This window comes from Agelaius phoeniceus, chromosome 8 (genome assembly GCF_051311805.1).
Source record: "Agelaius phoeniceus isolate bAgePho1 chromosome 8, bAgePho1.hap1, whole genome shotgun sequence".
In the NCBI taxonomy this organism is placed as follows: domain Eukaryota; kingdom Metazoa; phylum Chordata; class Aves; order Passeriformes; family Icteridae; genus Agelaius; species Agelaius phoeniceus.
Window position 1 is genome coordinate 11,531,301 of NC_135272.1, and position 25,216 is coordinate 11,556,516.

At 41.4% G+C, this 25,216-nt stretch overlaps 1 protein-coding gene across 2 annotated transcripts in view; it reads left to right on the top strand.

Annotated features, from left to right (window-relative positions):
• Positions 1-1,477: 1,477 nt before the first annotated feature.
• COP1 (COP1 E3 ubiquitin ligase) overlaps positions 1,478-25,216 on the top strand; it is a 125,924-nt gene continuing 102,185 nt past the window's right edge. The window contains exons 1-6 of one of the 2 annotated variants that reach the window (XM_054638324.2): positions 1,478-2,056; positions 8,767-8,826; positions 10,322-10,419; positions 11,742-11,818; positions 14,201-14,320; positions 16,365-16,433. In XM_054638324.2, coding sequence (XP_054494299.1) covers positions 1,719-2,056; positions 8,767-8,826; positions 10,322-10,419; positions 11,742-11,818; positions 14,201-14,320; positions 16,365-16,433 — 762 coding nt within the window. In that variant the 5' untranslated portion in view covers positions 1,478-1,718. The remainder of the gene's footprint in view (positions 2,057-8,766; positions 8,827-10,321; positions 10,420-11,741; positions 11,819-14,200; positions 14,321-16,364; positions 16,434-25,216) is intronic. The other variant, XM_077182010.1, reaches the window with a different exon arrangement.

Below are 25,216 nucleotides of genomic sequence, written 5' to 3' on the forward strand. Positions count from 1 at the left end.
GTTGAACCTCACACAATTGGCCTCGGTCCATGGATCCATTTCTTTGTGTGGGGCTGCATGGCACAGGATAAAGCTCAGCATGCTCAGAGCTGCCTTTTGGGGTAGGTATCTAAGGTGAAGAACATCCTGTGAGAGACAGATCAGCCCTGCCCTTCACAGGATCTCTTTGGGGTGCCAGGGGCTCAGGGAGAGTCTCTGAGTGACAGCCTGGCACATTTCCCTCTGAGGCCTGGCTGCCTTCCCCTCAGTGCTCTGAGGGAGATCACAGAATCACAGACTCAGTTAGGTTGGAAAAGACTCATGATGAAATAAACAGGGCAGGAGATCTTTCTCCTTTTTTATGCCTTTATTAAAAGTGATCAGCTCGAGTGGGAAGAACTGACAGGTCACGCTCATGCCACCACTGCTTCCAGGAGTGGCACAGAAAAGGAGAAAAAGTGCAGCTTTGTCTGCTGGTTTGCAGGCAGAGCTGGTGCTTCAGTCCTCACCAGAGCATCAGGAGATTCCCGATTTTCGGGTCTAACATTCGCGGTCCTCTGTCTAGCCGGCATCTTTTAGGTTAGGGGTAAAAAGGGTCTTAGCAGATACTGGATTCTGTTCCTCAGATCTAGACATCACTTTGATTCGTCCATTTTGGGTTGGCTCGTTGTTTTTAGGGTTTTTTGCTAGGTTTGGTGAGGGGCTTCTTCCTTTGGATGTCAGCCCCGATGTCATTTGCATGTCAACTCCGATGTCCCCTCCTCTTCATGGTCTGGGTGCCACCCTCCAGGAAGCAGCAGGGTGTCACTCGACAAAAGGGGGGAATTCTTAACCATCAACGACAGGTAGTTAATGAAAACGACAGGTGATTACAACAACAAACAGTTAGAACTCCACCCTGGCAGCAACTGGCCCAACCTGTGAACTCTGCGACCTTTTAAAAAAAATGGGCAGCTTTTCTACTCATAACACATGAGGTCATTGAGCCCAACTTATGACCCAAAACCATCAACCAGACCATGGCACCGAGTACCACGTGCAGTCTTTCCTTAAACATCTCCAAGGACAGTGACTCCACCGCCTCACTGGGCAGCCCATTCCAATACATAATCACCCTTTAGCATGAAAAAATTACTCCCCTGGCTCAGCTTGGGACTACGTCCAACCTATCGCTGCTTGCCTTTTAGATTCCCACCCTCATCTGGCCACAACCTCTTGTCAGGTGGTTGCAGGGAGCGAGAAGGTCCCCTTGAGCCCCTTTCCTACAAGCGGAACTCCCCAGCTCCCTCGGCCGCTCCTCAACAGACTTGTGCCTCAGGGTTGTGCACCACTAGATGTGGTGTTAGGGGGAGCAGCTTCAGGCACGGCTAGAAGCTCCTGGCGTACGCTCGGAGGCTGTGAGAAGAAATCCACAGCCCCCCAGAGCCCCCAGCAGCCCCGGCTGCTGCCGCTCCGTGAGGGGAGCGCGGCCTGGCCCCGCCCCGCCCCGCCCCTCAGGGGCACGGCCCCGCCCCGCGCACGCGCGGCCGCGCTGTCCGCCTGTCAATAAAGCTTGAACAAGCGCCGCGCCGGGGCCGCCGTTTGGTTTTTTTATTTTTTTTTTTTTAATTGTGGGATTTTCTCCTTTTTCTTTTTTTTTCCTCCCTCCCTTTTTTTTTTTTCTTTGAAGGAACTTTATTTTCCCCCGCGCGCACGGGGATGCGCTGAGGCCGCTCCGCCCGGCCCGGCCCGGCCTCGGCATGTCGGGCAGCCGCCCGCCGCACCCCGCCGTGCCGCCCGCCGCCACACCGGCCTCCTCTTCCTCCTCTTCCTCGTCATCCTCATCCTCCTCCTCCTCCTCTTCGGCGGCCATGGCCCCCGGCTCGTCCTCCTCGGGCGGCGCGGCGGCGCGGCCCGTGCTGGTGGCGGCGGCCGTGTCGGGGTCGGGCGCGGGGCTGGCCCGGCTGGCGGCGGGGGCGGCGCGGCCCGGCGGCTCCTCCGCGGCGCCGGGGGGCGGCGGCAGGAAGAGGCCGCTGCTCACCCCGCTCTGCAACGGGCTCATGAACTCCTACGAGGACAAGAGCAACGACTTCGTGTGGTGAGCGCGATATGTCGCGATATGTCGCTGGGGGAAGCCGGGGCGCCGCCATGCCGTCGGGAAGCCTGGGGAGTGTGTGTGGAATAGCGGCGGGAGGAGGGAGCAGCCGGCAGCCCCTCCTGGCGCTGGAGCGGCTGCTGCCCTCCGGGGATTGTGGCTTTGGGGTTTTCCCTCTTTTGTGCCTCTCTCTGTCAGAAATAGTGTGGCCAGCAGGGCTAGGGAAGCGATTGTCCCTCTGTGCTGGGCCCTGGTGAGGCCACACCTCCAGTCCTGTGTCCAGTTCTGGGCCTCTCAATTCAGGAAGGACATGGAGCTGTTAGAGAGGGTCCAGAAAAGGGCAGCGGGGCTGGGGAAGGGGCTGGAGCACCAGGACCAGCTGGGAGGAGAAGCAGCTCAGAGGGGGACTTTATCACTTTTTAAAACTTTGTGATAGGATGTTGCAGCCAGGTGGGGATCAGACTCTCCTCTGATTGCTAGCAACAGGATAAGTGGACACAGCCTTAAGCTGTGCCCAGGGGAGGTTTAGGTTGGATGTTAGGAAGAATTTCTTCCTAGAAGGGTTGATTATATATTGAAATGGGCTCCCCAGGGAGGTGGTGGAGTCACCATCCCTGGAGCTATTCAGAGAACAACTGAACATAGCACTCAGCTAGTTGACACCACTAGTTGACATGGTGGTGTGAGGTCATAGGTTGGACTTGATCTCAGAGGTCTTTTCCAGCCTGATTCTCTGGTTTTGTCTGGTTTTGGCCCTGTGTAGCAACATTGCCTCCACCCTCTCTATTTTTAAGCAAAATCAGGTTATTCCTGGCAGGTTCCTCCTTGAGTGCACCCAAGTTGTTGGAAAGGCCCTGCAGCAGGAGATGTTTCCTCACAGTGTTCTGACAACACAGCAACTGCCCTGCTTTCCTGGACAGTGTGACCTCAAGTGGTCTGGAGCCCTCTCATCTTGGAAAGAGGATTCAGCAAAGGGTTAAGTGCCCCTCTGGAAGGGACTCCAAGGAGCCTCATGATGGTTGATAGCTTCAGCAAAGCTGACTTGGTTTGCCCCTGTTGCTGGGAAAGGTTGTCTAGTTTGAAATAGCAATAAGTTTTGTGTCAGGCAGGCACCTAAAACCAGATTAGTAGGGAATTTCTTCTGTGATGGTTTAAACATTTTTCAGATGTTGTTTTCTAACATCCAGCCAGAGCTGTAGCTCATAGCTGGAAATCACCTTTCAACATAATTGGCAAACTAAGGCCCATGGTGTGAGAACTGTTGGTAATTTGCAGTTTTGGAGAGAACCTGTTGCTGGTGGGTTTCAAACCTCCCAACGTAAGAAGTAGGTTTGATTTTTTTGTAGCTGGCTGGATGTGCTAAAATGTGAGAACAGGAAGTAAGGTTAGGTCCTTAGAGAAAAAGGCAAACAGGGAAGAGTAGTGGGAAAAAGATCAAGTTGTAGGAAAGTTATGTATGGAAAGGAAATAGTAAAAAAAAGAAGATTATAAGTGGGCCACAGCTTCCAAGATGATTTTGACAGCTCTAATGTAAGCTCTGACTTACAGGTGAGGATTGGATGTGAGGCATTTCCCAGAGGACAGGTATTGTCTCAAAACCCTGTAGCTTAACTTTACAGCTTGTAAAGTGTTTAGCAGAGTTGCTAGGAAATACCTTTGCTGCTGAAGTGAAAACCTGAAGCTGCTAAGAAGTTAGTGGCAGAAAAAGCAGTAAGTAATTCTTGTTAGGAATAAGTAATAGTCAAAAATTACTGCTTATTACTGTAGTTAGTAGTTTGCTCAGTTGCTGAATTGGGATGAGAGCACTGCTGTCATCAGCTGATGCCTGCTCTGGTTCTAGGCCATGTTAGGTGGATTTAGGAGCTCTTGGTGTGAGCACAGGTTTTCTGGTGGTGGGGTATGAACACAATTACAAGTCCCCATTCTCCTCTGTTCCCTCTACTCTTACACTCTGGCAGTAGAGTTCTGCCAGCATGGCTCCCTGCCCTTTCCAGTCAGCTCTTATTTCCTATTTTGTTGTCTGTTGTAGAAATGAGGGGTTTGGAAAGGAAATTACATCCATAACCAATTTGTAGACTTGACATATTTTTAGATGGCTCAGAAAGCTGAGGTTCCTGCTTTTTTTCTGCAGGTAAGTACCGTACATGCCTTAAGGAGAACCTGTAATTAGCTGTTTTCTCCTCATTTAGAAGCACTACTGACTGAACAAGTGAGAGGAAAGAAATCAGCCCAGTAGTACTCAGGGCAAAATGTCTTTTCTTAGTATTTACAAGAGCCACATTGGGCATACTGAAATGAGGGTCAGAAGCTTTAAGAGCAGACAATGATTATAGTTAACTTGGGTTTTTCACCGCTCTGTATTTCTGTGGGCTAAAGGGCTTGTTTTTACTTATTATTGTTCTAGCTTCAAATAACAGTATCCATCTTTTTTTTTTTTTGATTTGAGTTAGCAATACAGTTATGTAGAAATAAACCAAACTGGGCAGCTCTGGAGTTTTGAGCAATGTCCAAGAAGGCAGGTGTGTGTTCATTTAAATAAGTGATTTAAACAAGCTTTATGTACCTCAATGTGAGAAACAGGAGTTTCCCCCGTGCCCTTTTTGCCTCTATAAGGATAATTCAAGATGCTGTCAGCTGCAGAGAGCACTTGATAATTTTTCTGAACATGAGCTGTGAGTTGCTGTTAGCCACAGCTGTAAACTCAGTGGTAGATTATGCCTGTACCAGGTGGAAGGTGGGAAAGAGTAAAGAAGTTTGGGTGAGTTGTGAACATCAAGGTACAAGTGCAAATTCCTTCAGTAATGTTAATATTTGAAATCTCTCTGCCTGTCTTCTGAAAGCAGTGTCTCAAGTGAGGCAGAGGCTCTAGGGTAAACATGGGCTTGTGTTGCTGCTTTGGGTTGTGAAACCTTTAGCAAGTGTGTGCTCAGGAGTTTGCAGGTGTCTCCTGTTTGTGGTGTGTGTCACCTTCTGCCTGGAAATGTGTAACTCCAGTCAGGACTGCAGGTAGGTCTGACTTAGTGGAGAACTTTAATATAAAGGGGAAAAGTTTGTTTCTCTATAGTGCAGGCTATAAATATTGCAGAATATAAATATATGCAGAATATAAAGGTATTTTTGTGCTGCTCCTGTAGCCAGGTGTCTTTCCACTTGCCTGGAGAGTGTCTGAAAGGGACTTCTCTAATCAGACTATTTTCTGCTGCCCAGCAATGTAATTGCTTAGTTTTCCCAGGCCTTGTACTAGCCCTCCCAATTAGTGGTTGACTAAACCTCGTTAAAACCAGTTACTATCTCCTTGGCTACCTGGATGGAGTGGCTCTTACCTGGCTCTTCAGTGCCTGCTTCATAGCAGTCCTTGTTTCTGAGCTCTGGCACAAATCATGGATGGAAGAGGGGGGTGCTGATCTGGAGTTCAGCACCCAAGACCACAGCTCAGCTGTGGGCAGGGCTGTGTGCCACCTGGACTTGCAGGTTCATGGCTTTTTAAAACCAGTTCTTTCCTCAGCTGGTTACCTGTTAATCCAGGCATGGGCTGAGTGTAGTCGTTCCCATTTTTGTGGTCTGGAAAGCAATTTTAGTAAGGAATATTGCAAATTTGCCCTGAAGTCACAAATTAAAAACACAGCAAGCTGTTTGCATACCACGTACAAGGAGTTTTACTACCTGTTGTTACATTAGAGCTTCATAGTGAGTAGATAGTAACAACAGTGATCTTTAACCTGGCCACCTTCCATGGGAAGGACAGAGCCTGCAGCAAGTCCTGGTCCCTGATTAGACCAGAGAGGAGCTGAATAGGAGGCAGGCACTATAATAAATCCTGTTTGCTGTTGAAGTGTGTTTAATTATCATAGTGACCACTTCAGCCAGGTGTTTGTGTAGCAGTAGGGTGACATTATCACTCTTGAGAGGTGCCTGGAAAACAACTGGTAAAACTTAGAGCCATGAACTTGATTAAAGTAGATGTTTAAAATGTTTGAGGTCTGCCCTGCAGAGAAAAAATGGTAAACCTTTGCAGTGCTGGATTAAAAAATAGTGTTTATTAGATACTGCTGCCTTATTGCCCAGAGATCAGTGACATTTCTGTCTTGCTTGACTTGAAGTTGTTTGCATTCTTTTAACCTAACTCTGTTGCTTAAGGCAAGTAGAGAATAAGCTACCTCATGCACAGAAGCCTTGATTTCACCATACTTGTGCTTCCCTGTTGCAGTGTACACTACAAACTGTAATATGTCGCAAGTTCCCATCCCTCCACTTCTTTCTTAACTTTCCCTTTGTGTTAGGTTAGTTTCAAACAACTGTTGCTTAGCAACTTTCACCAGTTGCAGTCAGCTTGGCTTCAGTGTGTATTAAAATATATCAATCTTGTTTCCACTTGTAAATCAGGGAGCATTTCAGGGGAAACAGTTCTTAATGGAAACTTCAGTACCTTTAATGATGTCCCTGGTACTGAATAGCTCTATTTGTTGGCTCTGATTGCTTTTTCTCAACTATTTTGGCTCTGTCACTTCTCCAGTCAAACTGGTATGAAGGAGTAGTTTGGGAACAGTGATCTCGTGTGACTGGCATGTTAGGAGGTAATCTTCCTATTTTAGATCTAATTTGTGATGTTCCCCTGCAGACAGGGGAACATTACAGCCTTGTTGATTGCTGCAGGGCATTAGGAGCATCACCTCTGGCCCTGTGGGGAATAGCAGTTTCTAGCATGACACAGAGCATATACCTCAGTTATACAGTGTGAATAGAAGAAGGTCAAGAAGTTAAACTGTTCCTCACCAGTGCCAGTGGGGAGAAACTACCCTTAGATACTCATCTAACTCTAAATGTTAGGCTTCCTCTTTTAAAGTCCTGCTAACAGAATTCAGAGGTGCCTTATTCTCCTGCTAATAATCAGCCCATGCTGGCTGAGTTTGTGATTTACTCTGACTAAACAGTGCCTTGAAACTAAATAACTTGAAAAAAGTGACTTGGACTCCTGAAGTTGGTGCTACTCAAGGTAAGTGTAGAAGAAGGTCTGTCAGGGTGGAAGAGGAACAGGTGTGTATTATTTTTGAGGCCTCTTTTGAGATAGCTCAGTTGCTTCAGAGAGTAGCATTCTGGTTTGATTCGTTTGCCTTTACATTGTGTGTAAAAGGTGATTTGATGGAATATTTAGGACAGCCTGGCTTGTACGTTAGGCTGGACAAACCTTTCACGACAGCTGTGTTTTCCAGTATGGTGATTCAGAGCAGGGGCTTGCATTAGCAGGGGCCATAGCTTCACCTCTACGTGCTTTAAAAGTATTTAAGAGGTGTTTCCTCTCTCCTGGTTTTGTTAAGATTTGTTTTCTAATGGGGTAACAGCTATATGTATATAGAGTATAAGTTAGTATACTCTAAAATAGATTACAGAATGGGGAATGCCTTCTGTGGAGATGCTCCCTTCCCCTGCTCAGACAAGCATTGCTTTTTTCACTCTGATCTGGGTTTTGGATGCAGAAATGATTCCTGCTTTGCAGAAGTTGTTAACAGTTTATTAACAGCTCCTTCGGTGAGAACTGTCTTGTTGGCAGAAGGTGGGAGGAGGCTGTTTCTGAAGAAAACAAGTGCTGGTGAAAGCCTCTGGGAACTGAGATTGGTGTGGACTTGAGGGAGTGAGAGGAGAGCGTTTGGGTCTCTGTAAGGCACTGCAAACAAGCTGAAGCTTGTGACCCAGCTGATTCATGTGTTATGTGCAGAATTGTGGTGTTGCTGCCCATGGCATCTTGCTGGCTAGCTGGCCAAGACCTGGAGATGAGTATTTATGTGACAGCAAATCCCACCAGTTAGCAGGGGGACCAGCCACAGGAGTCACTGGAACTATGATGGATGCAGCTTTCCTCTTCTTTCATTTGTGTTTCATTTTCCTTTCAAACATGTCACAGACAGAGGAGCCAGATTTCTTCCACTGCCCCTCTCGCTGGATTCCTGTCTCTTGCTGTGCTCAGGTTCCTGTGGAGCACTGACTGCTTTGCTTGCACATCCTCCTCTTCAGGTCCCTGCTGGGTTCTTGGTGATCCCTCACAGAGAGCTGCCTGTGCTCTGGTCACTAACTAGTTATTCCACCTGTTCCACCTTTGGCTTGGTGTCACCTGCTGCCTGTGGATTCATCCTGCTCTGCTGCAGCCTCAACCCTGGCAGTGCTCTGCAGGCACACCCCCTCGTTTGCACCTTCTCCACCCATTTATTAGTCCTTGTTCTCATGACATCATTCTATTGCTGATCTGCTCTGCCTCTTTGTGCCACTTTAAAAAATTATAGATGGTTATTGTCTGAAAAAAAGGAGAGACTAGTTTTGGTATCATTTATAGATACATTGTCTATTCATGTAAAAAAAACAGGGTTTTTTACATTTTGTTTGAACCGTAGTACAGATGGAAGATTCTTCTACAGCCTTGCTTGTTGAAGATTCTCTGGCTTTGTTTGGGTTGTCTGCAGGTGTTAAAAGCTTAAGGGTGAACACTTACTGGTTCCTAATTGTAGCAAACTACAGTATCATTCAGAGTTCAAAGAACTGTGGATTGCCCTTTTGATCTTTACACTGCGTGGTTGCTGTTGCACTAGTATGTCCTTTCATTTTACATATAGGAGATTATTACCTAAGCATAATTAGGTGGTTGCTTTGAGTTAATAATACTTCTCTTCATATTTTAAGATTAAAAAGACCTCCTTCTGATATTTGTTTTGCTTTGTTTTCAGCCCCATCTGTTTTGATATGATTGAAGAAGCCTACATGACGAAATGTGGACACAGCTTCTGGTAATATTTGGTTTCTTGTAGTGCATAAAATGTCCATCTCTTACAGCATGTGCAGACAGGTGTTGCTGTGATACCCTTTCATTCTGAGTTTGTTTCTTTTCTGTCTTATGTCCCTACACTGAAGAAGAAGGTCAAAATAAATTTTTAAAAGATGGATACCTGTTAGATTAAAAAGAAAAAAAATCCTAGTATCTTTAAGAAATAGTGCTGTGCCACCATATTTCCTCTGTAAAGAAATAGAATGTTCATAAACTGCTGGTAACACCCACTATCCAGAGTCAGAACAGTTTGTTAATTCACCTCTGTTGGCATCACCTCTATGGAGGTGCTGAGAGCAATGTTGGCAGCTCCTCCTTGCCTTTGTGCAAGACTGTGCACAGTTTGAAGTGGCTTGTACATTGTATATTGCAATTATTTTAAAGCTTGTGAGAGAGGATGTGCTTCAGGCTTTCCTGTTGTATTGAATTGGCCTGGCCCCACTCACTTTTCAGTGTGTTATCTCTGGGTGCCATGAGGAGCAAATGTTTCATGGAGAGGTGCAAGAACCCTCTAGGGGCATTTCTGGAGCCACTTGCTACTTCTCCTCTCCTCTAGGGATTGGTATAAATGTTGAACCATGATGTCCTATAGTCTCCTGTCTATGTTATACTCTTATAATGTCTGCTAATTAGAAATAAATCTTGTAAGAAGTAATATTATAGCAGTATAAAGCACTTTCTCAAGCAGCAGATTCAGGTAACTTTCAGAAGAGTTGTGATTTGCAGCAGGTAAGATAATAGCTGATTTTGTGCCCTCTCTGGTAACACTCTATTGCTGTGACCTGTAACTTTTTACAGGGCCAAGATGAGAAACACTGAAATGCTTTTATTTAGGAATGGAGCAATGTTTCTATCTGGTGTCTCTATCAGGAGCTGACATCAAGCAGGCTCTTGGTGAGGTGCTTAAACCTGATGCTACAGTGCATCTTCTCCTTCCTCTGTCCCTCAATTCAAGAGTGAACACCTCTGAAGCCACTGATAGTGAGAAAAGCAGCTGTGGGGGGAAATATGAGAAGTTGGTGAAGGTGTTTCCTCTGCTCAATTACCTAAAATGCTTTTAATGTTGATTGCTAAGTATTCAGCTAATCTAGAAGAGTTACTTTTGAGTAATTCAATCTGTTTGCTACCTCTGCCTGTGGAAGTGGTGGGGAGCATGAATTTGAGATGATGTTGTGGCTGGAGTATCCACATTGCAGTAATCCTCAGGGAAATAAGAGTGAAGTGCTTGACTAAATTTTGTAATCCTTGCCAGAAACCTTTGCTTTCTGCTGTAGCACACTCTGAGTTCAAACACTGGAACATTTTGATTCCACTGTAGGTTCTTGGCAGCACAGCTGTTTGCTGGCAGCACAAACAATGCACCTTGTCTAAGGCTGATATTATTTACCTTGGGCTTATGTTTTGTTCCTTCATGTGGGCTCACTTGTTTTGTTTCTTGTTTTTTTGTTTTTGAACAGCTATAAATGTATTCACCAGAGCCTGGAGGACAATAACAGATGTCCCAAATGCAACTATGTTGTGGACAACATTGATCATCTTTATCCCAACTTCTTAGGTGAGCTTTAGGCTTGCTTGCATGAGAAACATCTTAGTTGTTAAGGAAGGCAGGCACTTGTAAATTTGTCCTGTAAATTACAGTCTTCTGGATGTTGAAAATAAAATCCAAATATCAGCCCCTTGGTTGTCATTTTTATATAAAAAAGGTTAGTGCTATAAATTGTTAATACTGCACTGCCTCCAGCAGTTCTGTATGCTTGGTGACAGTAGTGAGATTAACTTGCTGCTGTTTCCATACTGTGAAAAGCAAAGCTGTTTTTCTTATGTCTAGAGATGTGAATCTCTTTACTTTGATTTTCTTGCACTCTTGTCTGGCTAGTAATAAAGGACATGCCCTGTTTACAAAGCTTGGACACTGAAAGGGTGGAGGTATTAGATACTGTGCTGTTTTGGCTGCAGTAGTGAGACCCACGTGATGGATGGAGGTGTAAATTAGATACAGAGAAAATATTCATACATATACCTATATGCAATCCTAACTGCCTCTTAAAGAGGGAGCACATGTTGCTAGGTGGAAATAAAGTTTAAAGCTTATTTTTGTGGAGAAAAGATTAAAGGAAAACACATTGCAGTGTGAAATAGCAAATTAGAGCAAATGTTGATTTCATGTGCTGAGATACTCATTTAATAGTAAATATCTGAAAAGCCACAGTAGCCAAGGAATGCTTCAGAAATGGGCATCCTGATTTAGACCCAATCATGTTGTGCTGGAGATGGTGCTCAGGCAGGTCTTGGAGTGCATGTTGGGCCAAAGAGTGTTTGCACACTTCTGTGTCCAGGGATTTGAGGTATGTGTTGGAGGGGGAAGAGCTTGTATGTATATATGTGTGCAAAGGATTGAAGTTATCTTTCTCTTTGCATTCTCTGGATTGGTGTAAAATTAAAATACAGCAAAAGTAGATCTTTAGAAATGCACATGACAATTCAAGGAAAAACTTGTTATGTTCAGCTGTGCTTATTTTTTTGGCTTATAATAGAACATTACCTGATTTATCTCCCTCATACTGTGATGTGCTTTTGCCTTGGAGTTGAAAAACTTTCTTAAGGAACCCTGGGTGTTTAGATAAAGGAACTGAATCAATTTGGAGAATGTGTAGGTGTTGTATTTGTTGATGATTTTAAAAAGTCTTTATATATCTTACAAAAAACCACCACAGAAGAAATTGGTAAGGAAAACAAGTGGAGACATCTTTAAGTGTTTTAATTACTGAAAAGCATCTTACTGTGGAATTAATAACTAAAGATATTGAGGTAGAATCTTACATACTGTTTTAGTGAACTTTAAATAAATCTCTTTGACATCTTATTTATTTTTTTTAGTTAATGAATTAATTCTTAAACAGAAGCAAAGATCTGAGGAGAAAAGACTCAAACTGGACCATTCAGTGAGTAGCACCGTATGTTCCAACTTTTTTACTTCATATTTATTTAATGATTCTGTGCAGCATTTGTAATTACATGGCTTAACTGAGAAGAGATTGCACTGCTGAGCTGATGGTTTAACTTGCTTTAAGAGGGAATAATACCAGTATCTGTGGTGGTAGATCCCTTCTACCTTGTTAACTGCTGTTCTTCCTCCAGCAATATGCAGAGAGAAGCTGTGTTAGCATAGGCAAGTGTCCTTTGATGTATTGCATATAACCTGGGAAACTGCCCATGGAAGTACACTTGTTTAAAGGTAATAATTTTCATTGAGTGTTGGAAATTACAGCTACAATGAGAGCAGTGAATGATTAGAAGTGCCACGGGCTTGTCTGATCACATGTGAGGAGCTGTGTTCTATCAGGAAACTGCAGGAATGCTGATACCAGCCACAAGAGGGAGAAAGATACGTTTGGAGTCTGGTGTTCTGGTTCAGATGCCACAAAAAACTGCCTGGATATCTTCTAGACTTGCTTTATGTCATAGAATCAGAGCAGGATCTGTGTCCTCAGTTCATCAGGGCCTCTCTACAGCACCTGTGGATGCTCTTGTGCATTAAAATCAAAAAGAATATATGACATGAGCCAAAAAACTTACATGTTTGACCTGCTATGTCTGACATCCTTGTCTTTTATAATTCATAAATAAGATTGCAAAATAATATTAAAAACCATGGAGCACCTGTTTTTAAAAGCATATATTAAAGTGGTATTAATTTAGGGGCTGTGTTGCAGGAGCTGGTGCTGTCAGTGTTTGCAAAGAGCATTCTTTAAAGATTCATTGGTTTACTCACAGTAAGTTTTTATATTCATTATAAAATATGCATATACCATGTTTAATATAAAATATGCATAAACCAGATATGGTTTGAAGTGCACACAGCTGACCTGAAGGCATATACAGTAGCTTCTTGGAAATTGGTTTTACCCTTTAAAAGCTCTGCTTGTAGATGCAGAGCTATTTTTGATACCTATCAATAAGTGGACAATCTACCATGGCTTCATGCCAAAACAGTGGTGTGTTTACCTTTTGGCAGCAAGTAAAAATACACACATCTAAAAAAAGAGTAATGTTGCTCCTGTGCCCCTTCTTTAATGTGCCTTGTACTACTTTTGGTGTTAAGGGAAGTCATCCAAGACACATTGCAGCAAATGCAATAGTCATGGTCTCATTAAGAAATCATGTTAAGGCATGTTTGAACATTTGAGTAGTTTAGCAGTAGCACAATTAACTAGTGCTTTAGTCTGTTAAAATGTGTCTCAAATCCTCTTCACTTCCTTAAAAACCATGGGGATTTTTCCCAGTTACTCCAGATTGAAATTGAGTTTTTGGCCTGAGTAGTTTCCATAGGTTCTGTTGAGCACTGTATGAAAAGTTGTACATTCTATATGGATGTTATGTATTTTATTTTTCTTAATGTACTTAACACAAAAAGGCTACAGCCCTTGAGAAAATATCTGATTTAGACTGGACGGTATTTCTAGTTCTTGCCAATTTAAATAAATTGATTTAGTGTCATAGCTTCTTTAGGACAGGATTTTTAAATCCAGTTATGCTTTTTAGATGTTCTTTAGGTGTCTCAGCTGTTCCTGTTGGTTCCTGAAGCTTTTTGATGTAAAGCTGTGCTAGCATTAACCTACTATTCTGATTTTCCTGTGCTTAAAGATACCTTTTTTTGCTTTTTTTATTGATAAGAAGAAGAGAAAAGAGCCTTCAGGGGAGAATGGGCTATATGGTAATATTTTGGTTCTCTGAGGAGTCCCCCACAGCTCCAAGCAGTTTAAATGAGATCAACCTGATGAGCTCCATCTTCTTCCCAGCTTTCACATTTCCCTTACACTTAGGAGGAGTAATCTGAAAGGTGACAGTAGAAAAAATAAGCTGATACTACCCTCTTTGATTTGAGTTTAGCATGAGGGTTTTACCTATTACTTGATCTTAAAAAAATTAAAAGGTATTGGTGCATAACAGTATTTCAGATGTAATCCAGCTAAGCTTGGATAAATGTGGAGGGGTTTTTTTTCTCTCCAAAGAAACATGTTCTCAGAAGCTGGAGCACAAATCAGATAAAATTGTTGCTGTGAAATAATCTTTTCCCAGCAGCAGCAGCAGCAAATATGCTTTCATGAAGCACAAATATATTCCAAATAAGATAAGAAGTTTCACAGTAGGTCAGAAGAGCCATATCCTGCACACATGGCAGAATTGGGAATCTGAGTGCATGAAAACTGGGTTTGCAATTTTACAAAGAGATGAAATATTGCTGTGTTGCTTTTAATAGCTGTTGTTGGATGACTTATGCAGCCCTGGATGGCTTGGACTCACCATCTCTTTCACATCTCTTGTTCTGTTTTTAGAATGGCCACAGGTGGCAGATAATTCAAGATTTGTTGGGAACTGATCAAGACAATCTTGACTTGGCCAATGTCAACCTGATGCTGGAGCTGCTGGTGCAAAAGAAGAAGCAGTTGGAAGCAGTAAGAAGTTTCTCTTATTTAAATGAACACTGTGTATTTAGAAGTTTTTTTTTCTTTTGATACCTTTTCCTGGAAGCAAGATTCTGTTGGTGAATTAATTGCCCAGTATTTTCTCTTGTGTTTTGGTGTTTAAAAGGTGACTGTTTTGCTGACCTTTGTAGTGAAGTAACATTTCAGCTGTGATGCCCATAACATGCTTATAATGCTGTTGCTGGCAGGGTTGTATAAACAAGCAGGGAAAACAGAAAAGGATAAGAGAAAATGACTCACAGGACACGGACAAGTACGTGAAGAAGTTTGCTAATTGTCTGTTGCACAAGTAAATGTCAGATCTTTCTTAGTAATAAGGATGAAGAAGTCCAGAATATAAAGAATAAGCACACTGAGCATGTGAAAAGGATCACACCCTTTAGTTTTTGCTGGAACCAATATAATCTGAATGACCACCTTTCCTGAAGGCTTTTTCAGTATTTAATGCTTGAAAGAAAAGTTGAGATGTCTTGTTGATGAGGCTGGTTTGAAGATTTAGCCAATATGAAGCAAGCTGTTCCTATGATTTAACTGAAATGTGGTTGGTTTGGGTTTGTTCTCTGTGTATTTGGCCATTCCATGCTGTTCATTTCAAGTGATCATTTTCAAGTTATGAGAGCCAGACTTTCTAAATTAGACTGGATTATTACAGAATTTGACCCAGTGAACTTTGAATAGGAGGGTGGATTTTGACAGTGCTTTGAAACAGGTGAGGAAAAGTTGTATCTGGAATATCTTAATTATTCACTCTTACAGGGTCAATATTTACAACTTGTGGTTCTGATGGAAAGAAAGTAACCCCAAAATATTATGTTATGTTGCCTTATTGCAATGGGGATTGCAGTAAGGCAATCTGTTAATTAATAAGGCAGTCTAAGACTGTTATGTTGCCTTATTGCATGGGGACTTGTAAATATGTTTCTTGTGGCTCAGTGAAGTTTCGGTGGGGAAAAAGAGAATAAAACTTTTTTCTTCTGTAAACCTTTTTGTATGATTTGTGACAGATCTGAAGCAAAGAAGGCATATGACTGAGTGTATAAGTATTTCTAAGTATGAATATCTTCTAAGGATGCTAAGCCTAAAAAGTGAAATCACACCTGACATTTAAAAGAACAATTTAAAAGCATTTTTCTTGTCTAGCTTTACTTACTTCACACTTATTATCAGATCATGGGGAGTAAAAAAATAACTGTAGAAAAGTATTATTTTTGCATTCAATGTCTTTACTTTCCCTGTCCCCTCCTCCTTTCCTGGATTTTATGTGCTCCTATATCTTGATGCTTTTTGACTGTATGTTCACAATCCTTTAATAATAAATATTTTGATAAGTTGTGAAAATAACTTGGAATGCTGTGATATGATTAGGGCTATATTAATGCTGTTTTATAGGTCTTTGTTTTTTTTCCTCTTATGGTTCTCTTTATCTTGCCCTGTCAAGTTCTTGGGTGAAAATACTATGCAGATGGCTGAGATAAAAAACTTGTTATGAAAAATATTAGAAAGGAATGGTTTAGTTTCATCAGTGGCTTTATTATTGTCTTTCACTCTGGAGAAATCTTCAGCAGTAACTTCTACATAAGCATAAATGTAAATTTTGGGGAAAGTGTTTTTTGATATAAATACTTCATCCTTCATAGTATGTTGATCATGAAGTGGATGCTAAGGATCTTCCAGGGTGGAAGGACAGTCTGTGAGGAACCTGTATTCCAAAATATATTTCAGGTGCAGTAGCCAAAGAAAAAATAAACATTTCAACTTATTTCAACTTATTACTAATAACTGTTACAAGGACTGTTGCCTTCACATAAAATCTTGTTGTGAACCAAACAGAACTTTAAGACCTTTGAGATAAAGTAAAACTACCATTTCAAAAATCCTCCTTAAGCTATTTTCTTCTTGGTAACCTCTAAATGAAAGTAGTTTCTGTGCTGTGTGGATTTCTGTGTGTAAAATGAGTATTTGTTTCTCTTGATGTACATGGAAGAGTTACACTTCCTTATTTGCTGTGTTACAGGAGTCCCATGCTGCCCAATTGCAGATCCTTATGGAATTCCTTAAAGTTGCCAGGAGAAACAAACGAGAGGTAACTTGTTTTGTGTTTCAGTTGGTGAGATGTTGTATGCTGCTTCCTCCCAGTGCATTTCTGTTGAAGTGATGTGTCAGCCTGGCATTATTTCTGCAAAGAATAACTCAGGGCGTGTTGGGGGAAATCTCAGACAGCGGACACATGGGTTTGAAGGAAAATTAATCTCTTTATGTATGACAGCTTCAATTTTTAATCATTTGCCTTCTCATCTCAAGCTGGTGAAGCATGTGGGAATACAGAGACTCCTTGGTGTAAATGAACATCAATTTCTTGAAAGAAGATTGTTTTCCCAACACAGAAAAATATCAAAGATTGGGATGGAGTGAAAATATTTTCACTACCAAGTTTTTCCTTTAGTTTGTCAAATAGCGTGACTAATATGGTGACATAAAAGAATTAATATTCTGTGCTTCTTCCTTATTTGTCCTAAAATGAGCGTCTCAAGGAATATGAGAGAGTTCTATAATCAGATACACACGGCTTGGATCTCTTCCTTTATAAGGTCATGCAGTGCATAAACCCTCATACCACAAATAGCCCAGAAACCTAGAAAAATGATCATGAAAACAGTAGAAGGATGAGCTCTTGTGGTCCATGGTTTCTGAGAAAAGATGTTGAAGAGCAGAAGACTCAACAGTGTGCCTGTAAGGCCAAACTTGAAATCATGTATGGGTGTAAGAAGCCTTGTCCAGAATGGATTGAGGGTCTGGTTATGGAGTCATTCCAAAGCAAGTCTGGAGTCTGTCCACCAACAGATATCCATGGCCAAAACCAACAAGGGTTGTAGAAAGTTCAAAGAAGGGCAAGAGAGCTGGTGAAGGGTCTGGAAAACATAAAGAGCAGCTCAGGGAGCTGGGATTGTTTATTCTGGAGAAAAGGAGGCTCAGTGGGGATCTCATTGCTCTAACTACGTGACAGGAGGCTGTAGGGGGGGAGTGAGGCTCTTCTGCTGTGTCTCAGGTGAAAAGATGAGGGGAAATGGCCTCAGGTTGCACCAGGAGAGGTTCAGATTAGATACTAGAAAATTTTTTTTTTGCTCAAAGAGTGGTCAGATGTTGGAGTAAATTGCCCAGGGAACTGGTGGAGTCATAGTCTCTGGAAATGTCCAGGAGGCATCTGGATATGGATTGGAGCATATGGTTTAGGGGTTAGTATGGTGGTGGTTGGACTAGATCATCTTGAAGGTCTCTTTCAACTTTCAGTGAAGGTTGAAGGTTAAAATTCAGTGAGTTTCAGTACCTCGGAAGCCTTTCTCATCTGCATCAGTATCAATCTCTTTGGCTTCAGTAATAATTTTTAAAGGATAACATCTTCTTTTAAGGCTAAAGAAACTTAATTGTGGCTGCAGATCTCTGAAAACAGCCTTCAAAACACCCTGAAGGCAATTGGGACATACAGTTTATTTCAGACCCTCCAGGTCCCTGCTTAGGTATTCCCTCTGTTTCCAAGACTTCCTCTATTATTTTGTACCCCCCTCTCTATTCCAGTGTGAAATGCAGACTGTCACATCTGCAAAGATTTCTGTGCAGGCCTGTCAGTTCTGTCCTTGCCCTAGAGCTTAGTGTCTGGCCTTGCCATTTATTTTGAGGGAAATGAGGACTTGTCAGACTTATAGCAGCCTTTCCTCTCACTTGATAAGAGTAAGAAAGATAAAAATCAGTGGGTAGATGCATGCAAAACATAGACCAGTCCTTTATATCTCAAAATCTGTCTTGGGCAGACAGTTTACACATAGAGTAAATTGGTGCTTCCTTTTTGGTGAGTGATGAGATGCTCCATGTAGCTGGTGGAGCTTGTGGCAAGCACCCCTTCCTGGAGGGACTTCTGTGGGGATAACAGAGGAGTTACTGCCTGGGGTAAGGCAGTGGGGATGTATGCAGACTGCAGAAAGCCTGGGAGGGTGGCTTGGAAGGAGACAATGGGGGGTTAAGTGACCATATTAATAATGCAGTGAAGGTTATCAGAGCTTCTGAAGTTCACTGTAGTTTCTTTTGATCCTGTGAGAGGTGACTGGAGGAGGTTTTTGGTGTTGAGATGACTCTGAGGTGTTAGAAAGTCCTTTTGCTTAGCTTCGAGACTGAAGAAGAAGATGGGATTCTTTGGTTTTTGTTTTCAAGGCTGTTTATTTTTATTTAATCTATAACATTTTATCTCTGACTTGCTGTGGTTTGTCTGGTGGGTCAGATTGAGGCATACTGGCTGCTTTGGGGTGGTGTTATTTTTTATACTAAAATCTATGTCTACATTTTTACAATAATTTTTTAATACTTACTACTTATGTTAGACAGTTTGTTTTGACTTTAATCTATAAGTGCTACTACTACAGGAGAAGATGGAGGACAAGAAGGAGAAAGACTGGACATGCTTAGATTCTTTTTTTTTGCTTCTTGAACTTCTATTCTAAAAACTTTAAAATTTTACAGTTTCACTATCATTCTATTTAAACTTTTGTAGTTTGTAACTTTAAGCACAAAGATGGTAAATGTTTTTACAGATTAAAATCAAAGGAATAGGTGTTTTTGATTCTGTGCTAAGGTCTCTGAGCCCCCTGTCAGGGTCTCGAGTCCTCCAGGGTAGTTAGAGGAATTTTTTGGGTTCTGACAGTGACTGTTTAAGGATTGAGCTCAAGGAATATGTGTGGACCCTGGAACAATGATGTATTGCACATAACTGTGAGTCACACAAGCAGCCTTATTATGGGGACAAGCATGACCTTTTTTCCTTTCTTAATTCAAGCTTGGATAGCTGCAGAGTAAATGCAATTTCACTCAGTAACATAGCTGTAAAGATGAGTTCTTAATAAATAAAGATTTTTTTTTTTTATGTATGCTCCTGAGTTCTTATTTCTAATTTTTGGCTTAAATGTTTAAAGGAACTTTTGTAACTGTGCTTCCTAATATGCCTCTTTGAATACTATTTATTGCAAGATTTTATTAACAGGTTTAATTTACTGCATACTGCAAGTTCTTATATAGGGACTAAGGTACTTTTGTAAGTGAATACAGGTATTGCCTCAGAGTTAGTGTACCTGTATAGTATTTCCCAAGTTCAGAGTAGATGATTAACCACCTGTAACCCTCCTTGCCTACTTCACTCATAAATTATGGATTTTTTTTCTCTTGCATTAATGAAATGGTGACTTCTGAGCATATTGCAGTGGGTTTACAGCTAGAAGAAAACTATCTTTTAGACTTGTACTTCAGAATATTGGTGCAGTCAAGTCTTTTGACAAATGCCTCTTTGCCGCCTTCTCATAATTTCTCTAGAAGATAAATGTGAGGTTCAGCACCTGCAGCAGTTTCTATTAGAAATCCTGTTTTGATCTCTTCATAACTTTTCAAAATGTTGATCTTTCAGGCTAGAATTTACTGCATGTTTTTTGCACAAAGGTGCTTGCAAGCCCTTTTTCTTTTGAAGTTTATGTATTTTGTTTTCTTTTTGACCTAGAGCAATATGGCAAAAAACCCAAATCCTTGGCAATAGTAATAGAAAAAAAAAAGTCTTACTTTAGAAAAGATTGAAAACAAATGGCTAAAGCTTAAAAATACTTTTTCCATGAACAATAGATAGTTTTGGGGGGGAGGAATGTATTGATCACTTGCAGCAGTTGGATGTCTGTCCCTAAGGCAGACTTAGCATGGCTGAGTGCCTTTCCATATGTGTGCACAGTTAATTGAATGCACACTCTGCTTTTTTTTTTAATCCAGAGTCCTCTTCTGTTGATACTAAGGACCCAAAAAGTCTGGAAGGTCAAGTTTAATAATGAAATATTATATCTTGGTAGTGGTGGGTGTTTATTACTATTTTCCAGGGAAACCAAATGCAGCTGCCTGTGACTTTATAAAATTCTTGCTTTCATACGTGTGTTGCATAAATGCTTTTGCAAATTTAACTTTGTTAATTTTAAATGTTCACGTGTTCTTTCATCTTGAACACTTTGTGAGAAAACTGATTATATCAGTTAATTCTCCCCACTTTAAGTTCAGTACTTTAAGGAAGAGGCCTTGCTAATTGTCTGGTCAGGATTTGAATGTCTCCAAACAGACAACACCATATATATCATATAGATAATTTATGCTAAAATATTATTAGCTCAGCTACCTGATGGTGTTTCTGTCAAGCAGCACCATTGCTTACAGAATACTGAGCTTGATGATTGGTATCACAAATGAAGTTCTATACAGGTGCTATTCTCTGGGTGCATTCATGTTTCCCTTGGCAGATGTCACTTCATTTTTATATTTTCTTTCTAATAATGTGATGTTAAGTCTCTCATGTCTAACAAACAAGGCCTCTTTCATGCCTGCTAATGCATAAGGCTGGTTTTTAGCTGATAAAACACCCTGGGACGGAAAAATAATCCTGAAGTGTCTCAGGCTTGTGGCACTGAGTGCCTGCTCAGCATTTCAGAATCATCGTTGTTCTTTGCACTCTCAAATGTTAGATACTAAAAATAAGTGGAGTTATTAGTTATTGTGAGGTAATTGCTGGGAATTCTAAGCATGAATCCTCCAGGGATGTCATTACCCTGTGTTAATCACTTCACCTGTCAAGCCTTATGTTCTGTGTGTTCACACTTGGATGAACTAATGAGTAAGCAAGAGGAGGTAACAGAACCAGGAATCAGTCATGCCCTTTTGTTGTCATGTGGTCTTGATTACATTTCAGGACTCCTGAGAATTTATAGCTACTGTAATCTGGTCCCTATCCACTGCACTTACCTGGTATTTAAATCTATTTGCATTTCTGAGTTACTGAATGAGAGATGTGAGCTCCAGAAGCAGTGATAAGAAGCCCAAGGATTTTTTAGTTTGCTGCTCACAGTGAGTGTGTGAGTAGCAACCTAAAAATTATCATAGTGGTATCAGTGTATACAGCTGGCTCTCCTTGCTGCACTGGAGAGGTCTTGCAAAGAAAGCACCTATTTACTGAAACATTAAACTCTAAGGCAATTAGTCCAATTGTTTAGGCAGCTTTGTTCCCGTCCCCAGGTGTCCTTACCTTATCTCAGGAGGCTTTTCTATCAGACCCTATCACTGAGCTTTCAGAGCATATTTCCTCCATACTGTAGGATGTAAATGAGGGGGAGGAGTATTCAAGATATGAAACACACTTTATCAGCCTGGCATCTCCCTTCTCCTGCCTTTGGGAATTCTGTGTGTTAAACAGCCTGGATGTTCTCAAGCCTTTCTGTTAGCTCTCCCCCAGTTGTGATGAAGTATTTATCATTTGGAGGAAGTATTGATCAGAGGAGAAACATTCTCAGCAGATAAACGTGTTATAGATGGACTGTCCACATGTTTAAGAGGCTTGAATGCCATATTTCACTACTGAAACTTGTGGAGGCTCAGGTGTCCTTGTCTTCATACTAACAAAAGTCTTGCACCTGCTTCTAGTTGTGCAAAGACATTGTAACAGAGAGGTATTTTGTCAAAATAAGTGATATTTGCAATTAGTTTATAAGACTAAAATTTCTCTAAGGTCTGAAGATGACTTTTGTGCCACAGTTGCCCTGTATGTTGGAAAAGGCTCTGCATCCAAAGCAATAATGGAAAGAAAACCCAGAGACAGACAAGACTTCCAGAGAGAGAAACTGATCTTATTATGCATTGTCAGTGAGGTATTGTATTCTACAGATAGAAATTCATTTCACTGGGTACCTTTAGAAAAGCTTCAGCTGTTGATAGTGCAGTTTGCACTGTGGTTTGTTAAAGCAGTACTTGGTGGAAGAACAGAAGTAGGAAGATTCTGATGTTGGATGAATGAGGCTACAGGACAGAATTAAGGGTTTATTTACAGTGACTGCCTGGTTTATCCTCCTTGGGTGGGCAGGTGATAATTTTTGTCTCATCCTGGTTGGTGCAATGGCTTTGTGTGTCTGGGAAAATGATGTTCCCTCTGGTAATAGTCTCATCTGTTTGTCTGGATCTATGGTACCTATGGATCTATGATAGATCTGTGGATCCATCTATTCCACAGGGAGTCTGGATCAGAGCCTGGAAGGTGTGTTACTGTACATAAAATGGCCTGTGAGCTTCCAAAAAGGTTGACTCCAGATGCTCTGTTTAAGCTGCTTATTAGAATAGTGTTGCTGATTTTGCAGTATTTCTGTAGAAAATAACTCCTGCTGTTATTTGCTTTTTCTAGCAAAAGTTTTTTGGGTTTTTTTTGTTTGTTTGTTTGTTTCCTTTGCTGTTCTGTGATTTTTCTAGAATTTGAAAGACAGTGGTCAAGGGGCTACAGCTCCTTCCCATGTGCATTTTTCTAGGCTGTCTTTGTGGCACTGGGAGGCTCTGCTGAGCTTTTGGTTTTTTGCAAACACTTAAAACTGGCACCAGGAGACCCAGTCAGGAGTGCTTGTTGTCCATGCTGTACAAACAAGGCAGGAAGTTGCTGCCTCCCAACGGGGCCTTGCTCCAGGAAAAACAGGAAGCTCCAGGATAAAACCTTAGGGCTGTACCCTGTTAGGCTTGTTAGTAGATGGCCAACCAAAAACAAAATGACCATGACCTGGTGAGGTCATGGTAAAATGTAAGTTCTTGGTAGCTTCTTGAACATCTGAAATCCTTTTTCCAGGATTATAAAAATGTTTTGAAGTTGTAGCTGTTGTTCTGTATATATGCCCATATGTGAAAAATGGGACCAGAATGTTACACACCTGCTTATTGTAGTTCATTCGCTGGAGTTGAAATTGAGGTTTAACCACTGAATTAAGGACTTTCTCCTTGTCTATATTGGTATTTTAATTTCTGGGAAAGCATCTGTGTCTGAAAAGAGCTTATAGTATGGGCTTCTCTCTAAACACACATTTCAGTGTTCCAAGGAAGTGCTTTTGCTGACTTCATCCAAAGTCTTACAGGTGTGATTCTGCCCATCACTGGGACAGGACTTGGCTTGCTTTCTGTGCCCAAGAGTGAAAATTAAATTAAGGGCCCTTAAATCTGAATGTACTGCAAGAACTATAATTCATTTAGCTTTCCTTAAATGTCCCTCAAAGGCTGGCAATTATAAATCTGTAGTCTCATTTTTCAAAGTTTAATTGGAATGCATGTGGATTGATGTAAGGTCTTTGGTTTCGTGGTATGTTAGTTGAAGTGTTTGAATCTACCAAAGGTTTCAGTGTAGACATTAATTCATTTTATGCTGATGGCATGAGAAGACTCCTCCTAAAACAAGCATGAAACACTCTTGCCTCCTTTTTGGAGTTGCTGTTCTTGGGTAAGTTTATGGTAGGTTGTAACTAGAAGGAAGAATTGGTAAATAAAGTACCAGATCTCATGCTCTTGGCTGTGTGCAATAGTTAATGAAAGCTGGCCAATAAAAAGTCTCAGCTCTTGTTCCTATAAAAAATATCCTGTTTATGTCATGGCAACAACTGTCAATTATTTTTCAGAGGCCCAGTTTGGCTGGGAGCCAGTACATTGTAGAATAGCTGATTTCCTCACTGTAATTTTGGAACTTGTAAGTGGTTTTGTAACTTCTTTTTAAATGGGATTTATGAATGTGGGGGACTAATGGTATTTTCTAGAGCTGAGTTCAGGCAGGACCCATGCTGTGCAAGCGTCACTTAACTTTGCCACTAATCTTGGAGCTGTAGCACCACCTGCTATTCTTGCTGTAGGTTTCGAAAGTGAAAATGGAATTATCTGTTATGGTGTAGTGATTTGTAAATTATCTGTGGCAGTCTAGTTCTAAACCATTAAACTTGTGCTGTCTGTGCCTCAAATTAAATGTAAACTGAAACCTTCAGAGTACAGAGATTAGGATACATTTATAAAGTCATCTTATTCAAAGAAGCAGCCATGTTAGAAATAGGTGTGCACCCAGCAGCCCTTTCTTCTCCTGTTTTCAGAGACAAAAGCATTTGTTAGTGTTTAAAAGGAAAATTAAAATGGTGGATTATTTAATGCAGTGACTCTTTAGCTTCACTATGAGAGAGGTTTAAATTGTGTTTTTTGTTTAAGCAAAAGCTTCTGCCTCTTAAAGGATCAAACTTGAGCACTTGAGTAAACAAGTTTTTGGGAGTAGCTTGCCAGATATTCTTTGGAATATGTCCTACTAAGAGTAATATGTCTTACCAAACTAGTGACTTTAGATTTGGGTAATTTAATTTAATATTCTTTTGTAAAGCTGAAAGTACAAAAATTTGTTTTGTCTTTGGAGAATGTGTTGTGCTTAAGCTTTCAGTGGACTTAACTTAGCAAATGCTTCTGGTCACAGGCCACCTTGCTGGTTGTCTGTGAATTTTTACTGGAAGCTGAGGAGAGTCAGGTGGATTTCCAGTTCTCTTTGTATTTATTCCATTTATGTGTCTCAGTGAAGCAGATTTGCACTGGAGCTGAGTTTTGTTGAGAGCTCTCCCTAGAGGAGAATGTGTGTGTGTGTGTGTGGGCCCTGCAAGGCTGGGTTTAGGCTCTGTGGGTGTTTGAGTGGGACATTGCTGCTGGATAAACAGGTAAGGAGATGATGTCCTTGCTTAGGTGTAAACAATTGTCAAGTCTGTGGCTTCAGTTGCTTGAGGTGAGTGAAGCCAGCTTGCTGACTGACTAAGAACCTGAAAGATATTATATGTGGCACAAAGAAGGGAAAGGAAAAATTGGCTGGTGAGAGGGGAATTCTCCTTCTTACCCTTTCAGGTGTAGCCCTCAAATTGACTGGAGTTTATGGTGTAATCCAAGGTAAGTATCTCACCTTTGGAAGGAGTGATACCTTGATACCATGTGGTGCTTGCTCTCTGCCAGGAGCAAATCTTACTCTGGTCAAAACAGGTTTTTTCCAAT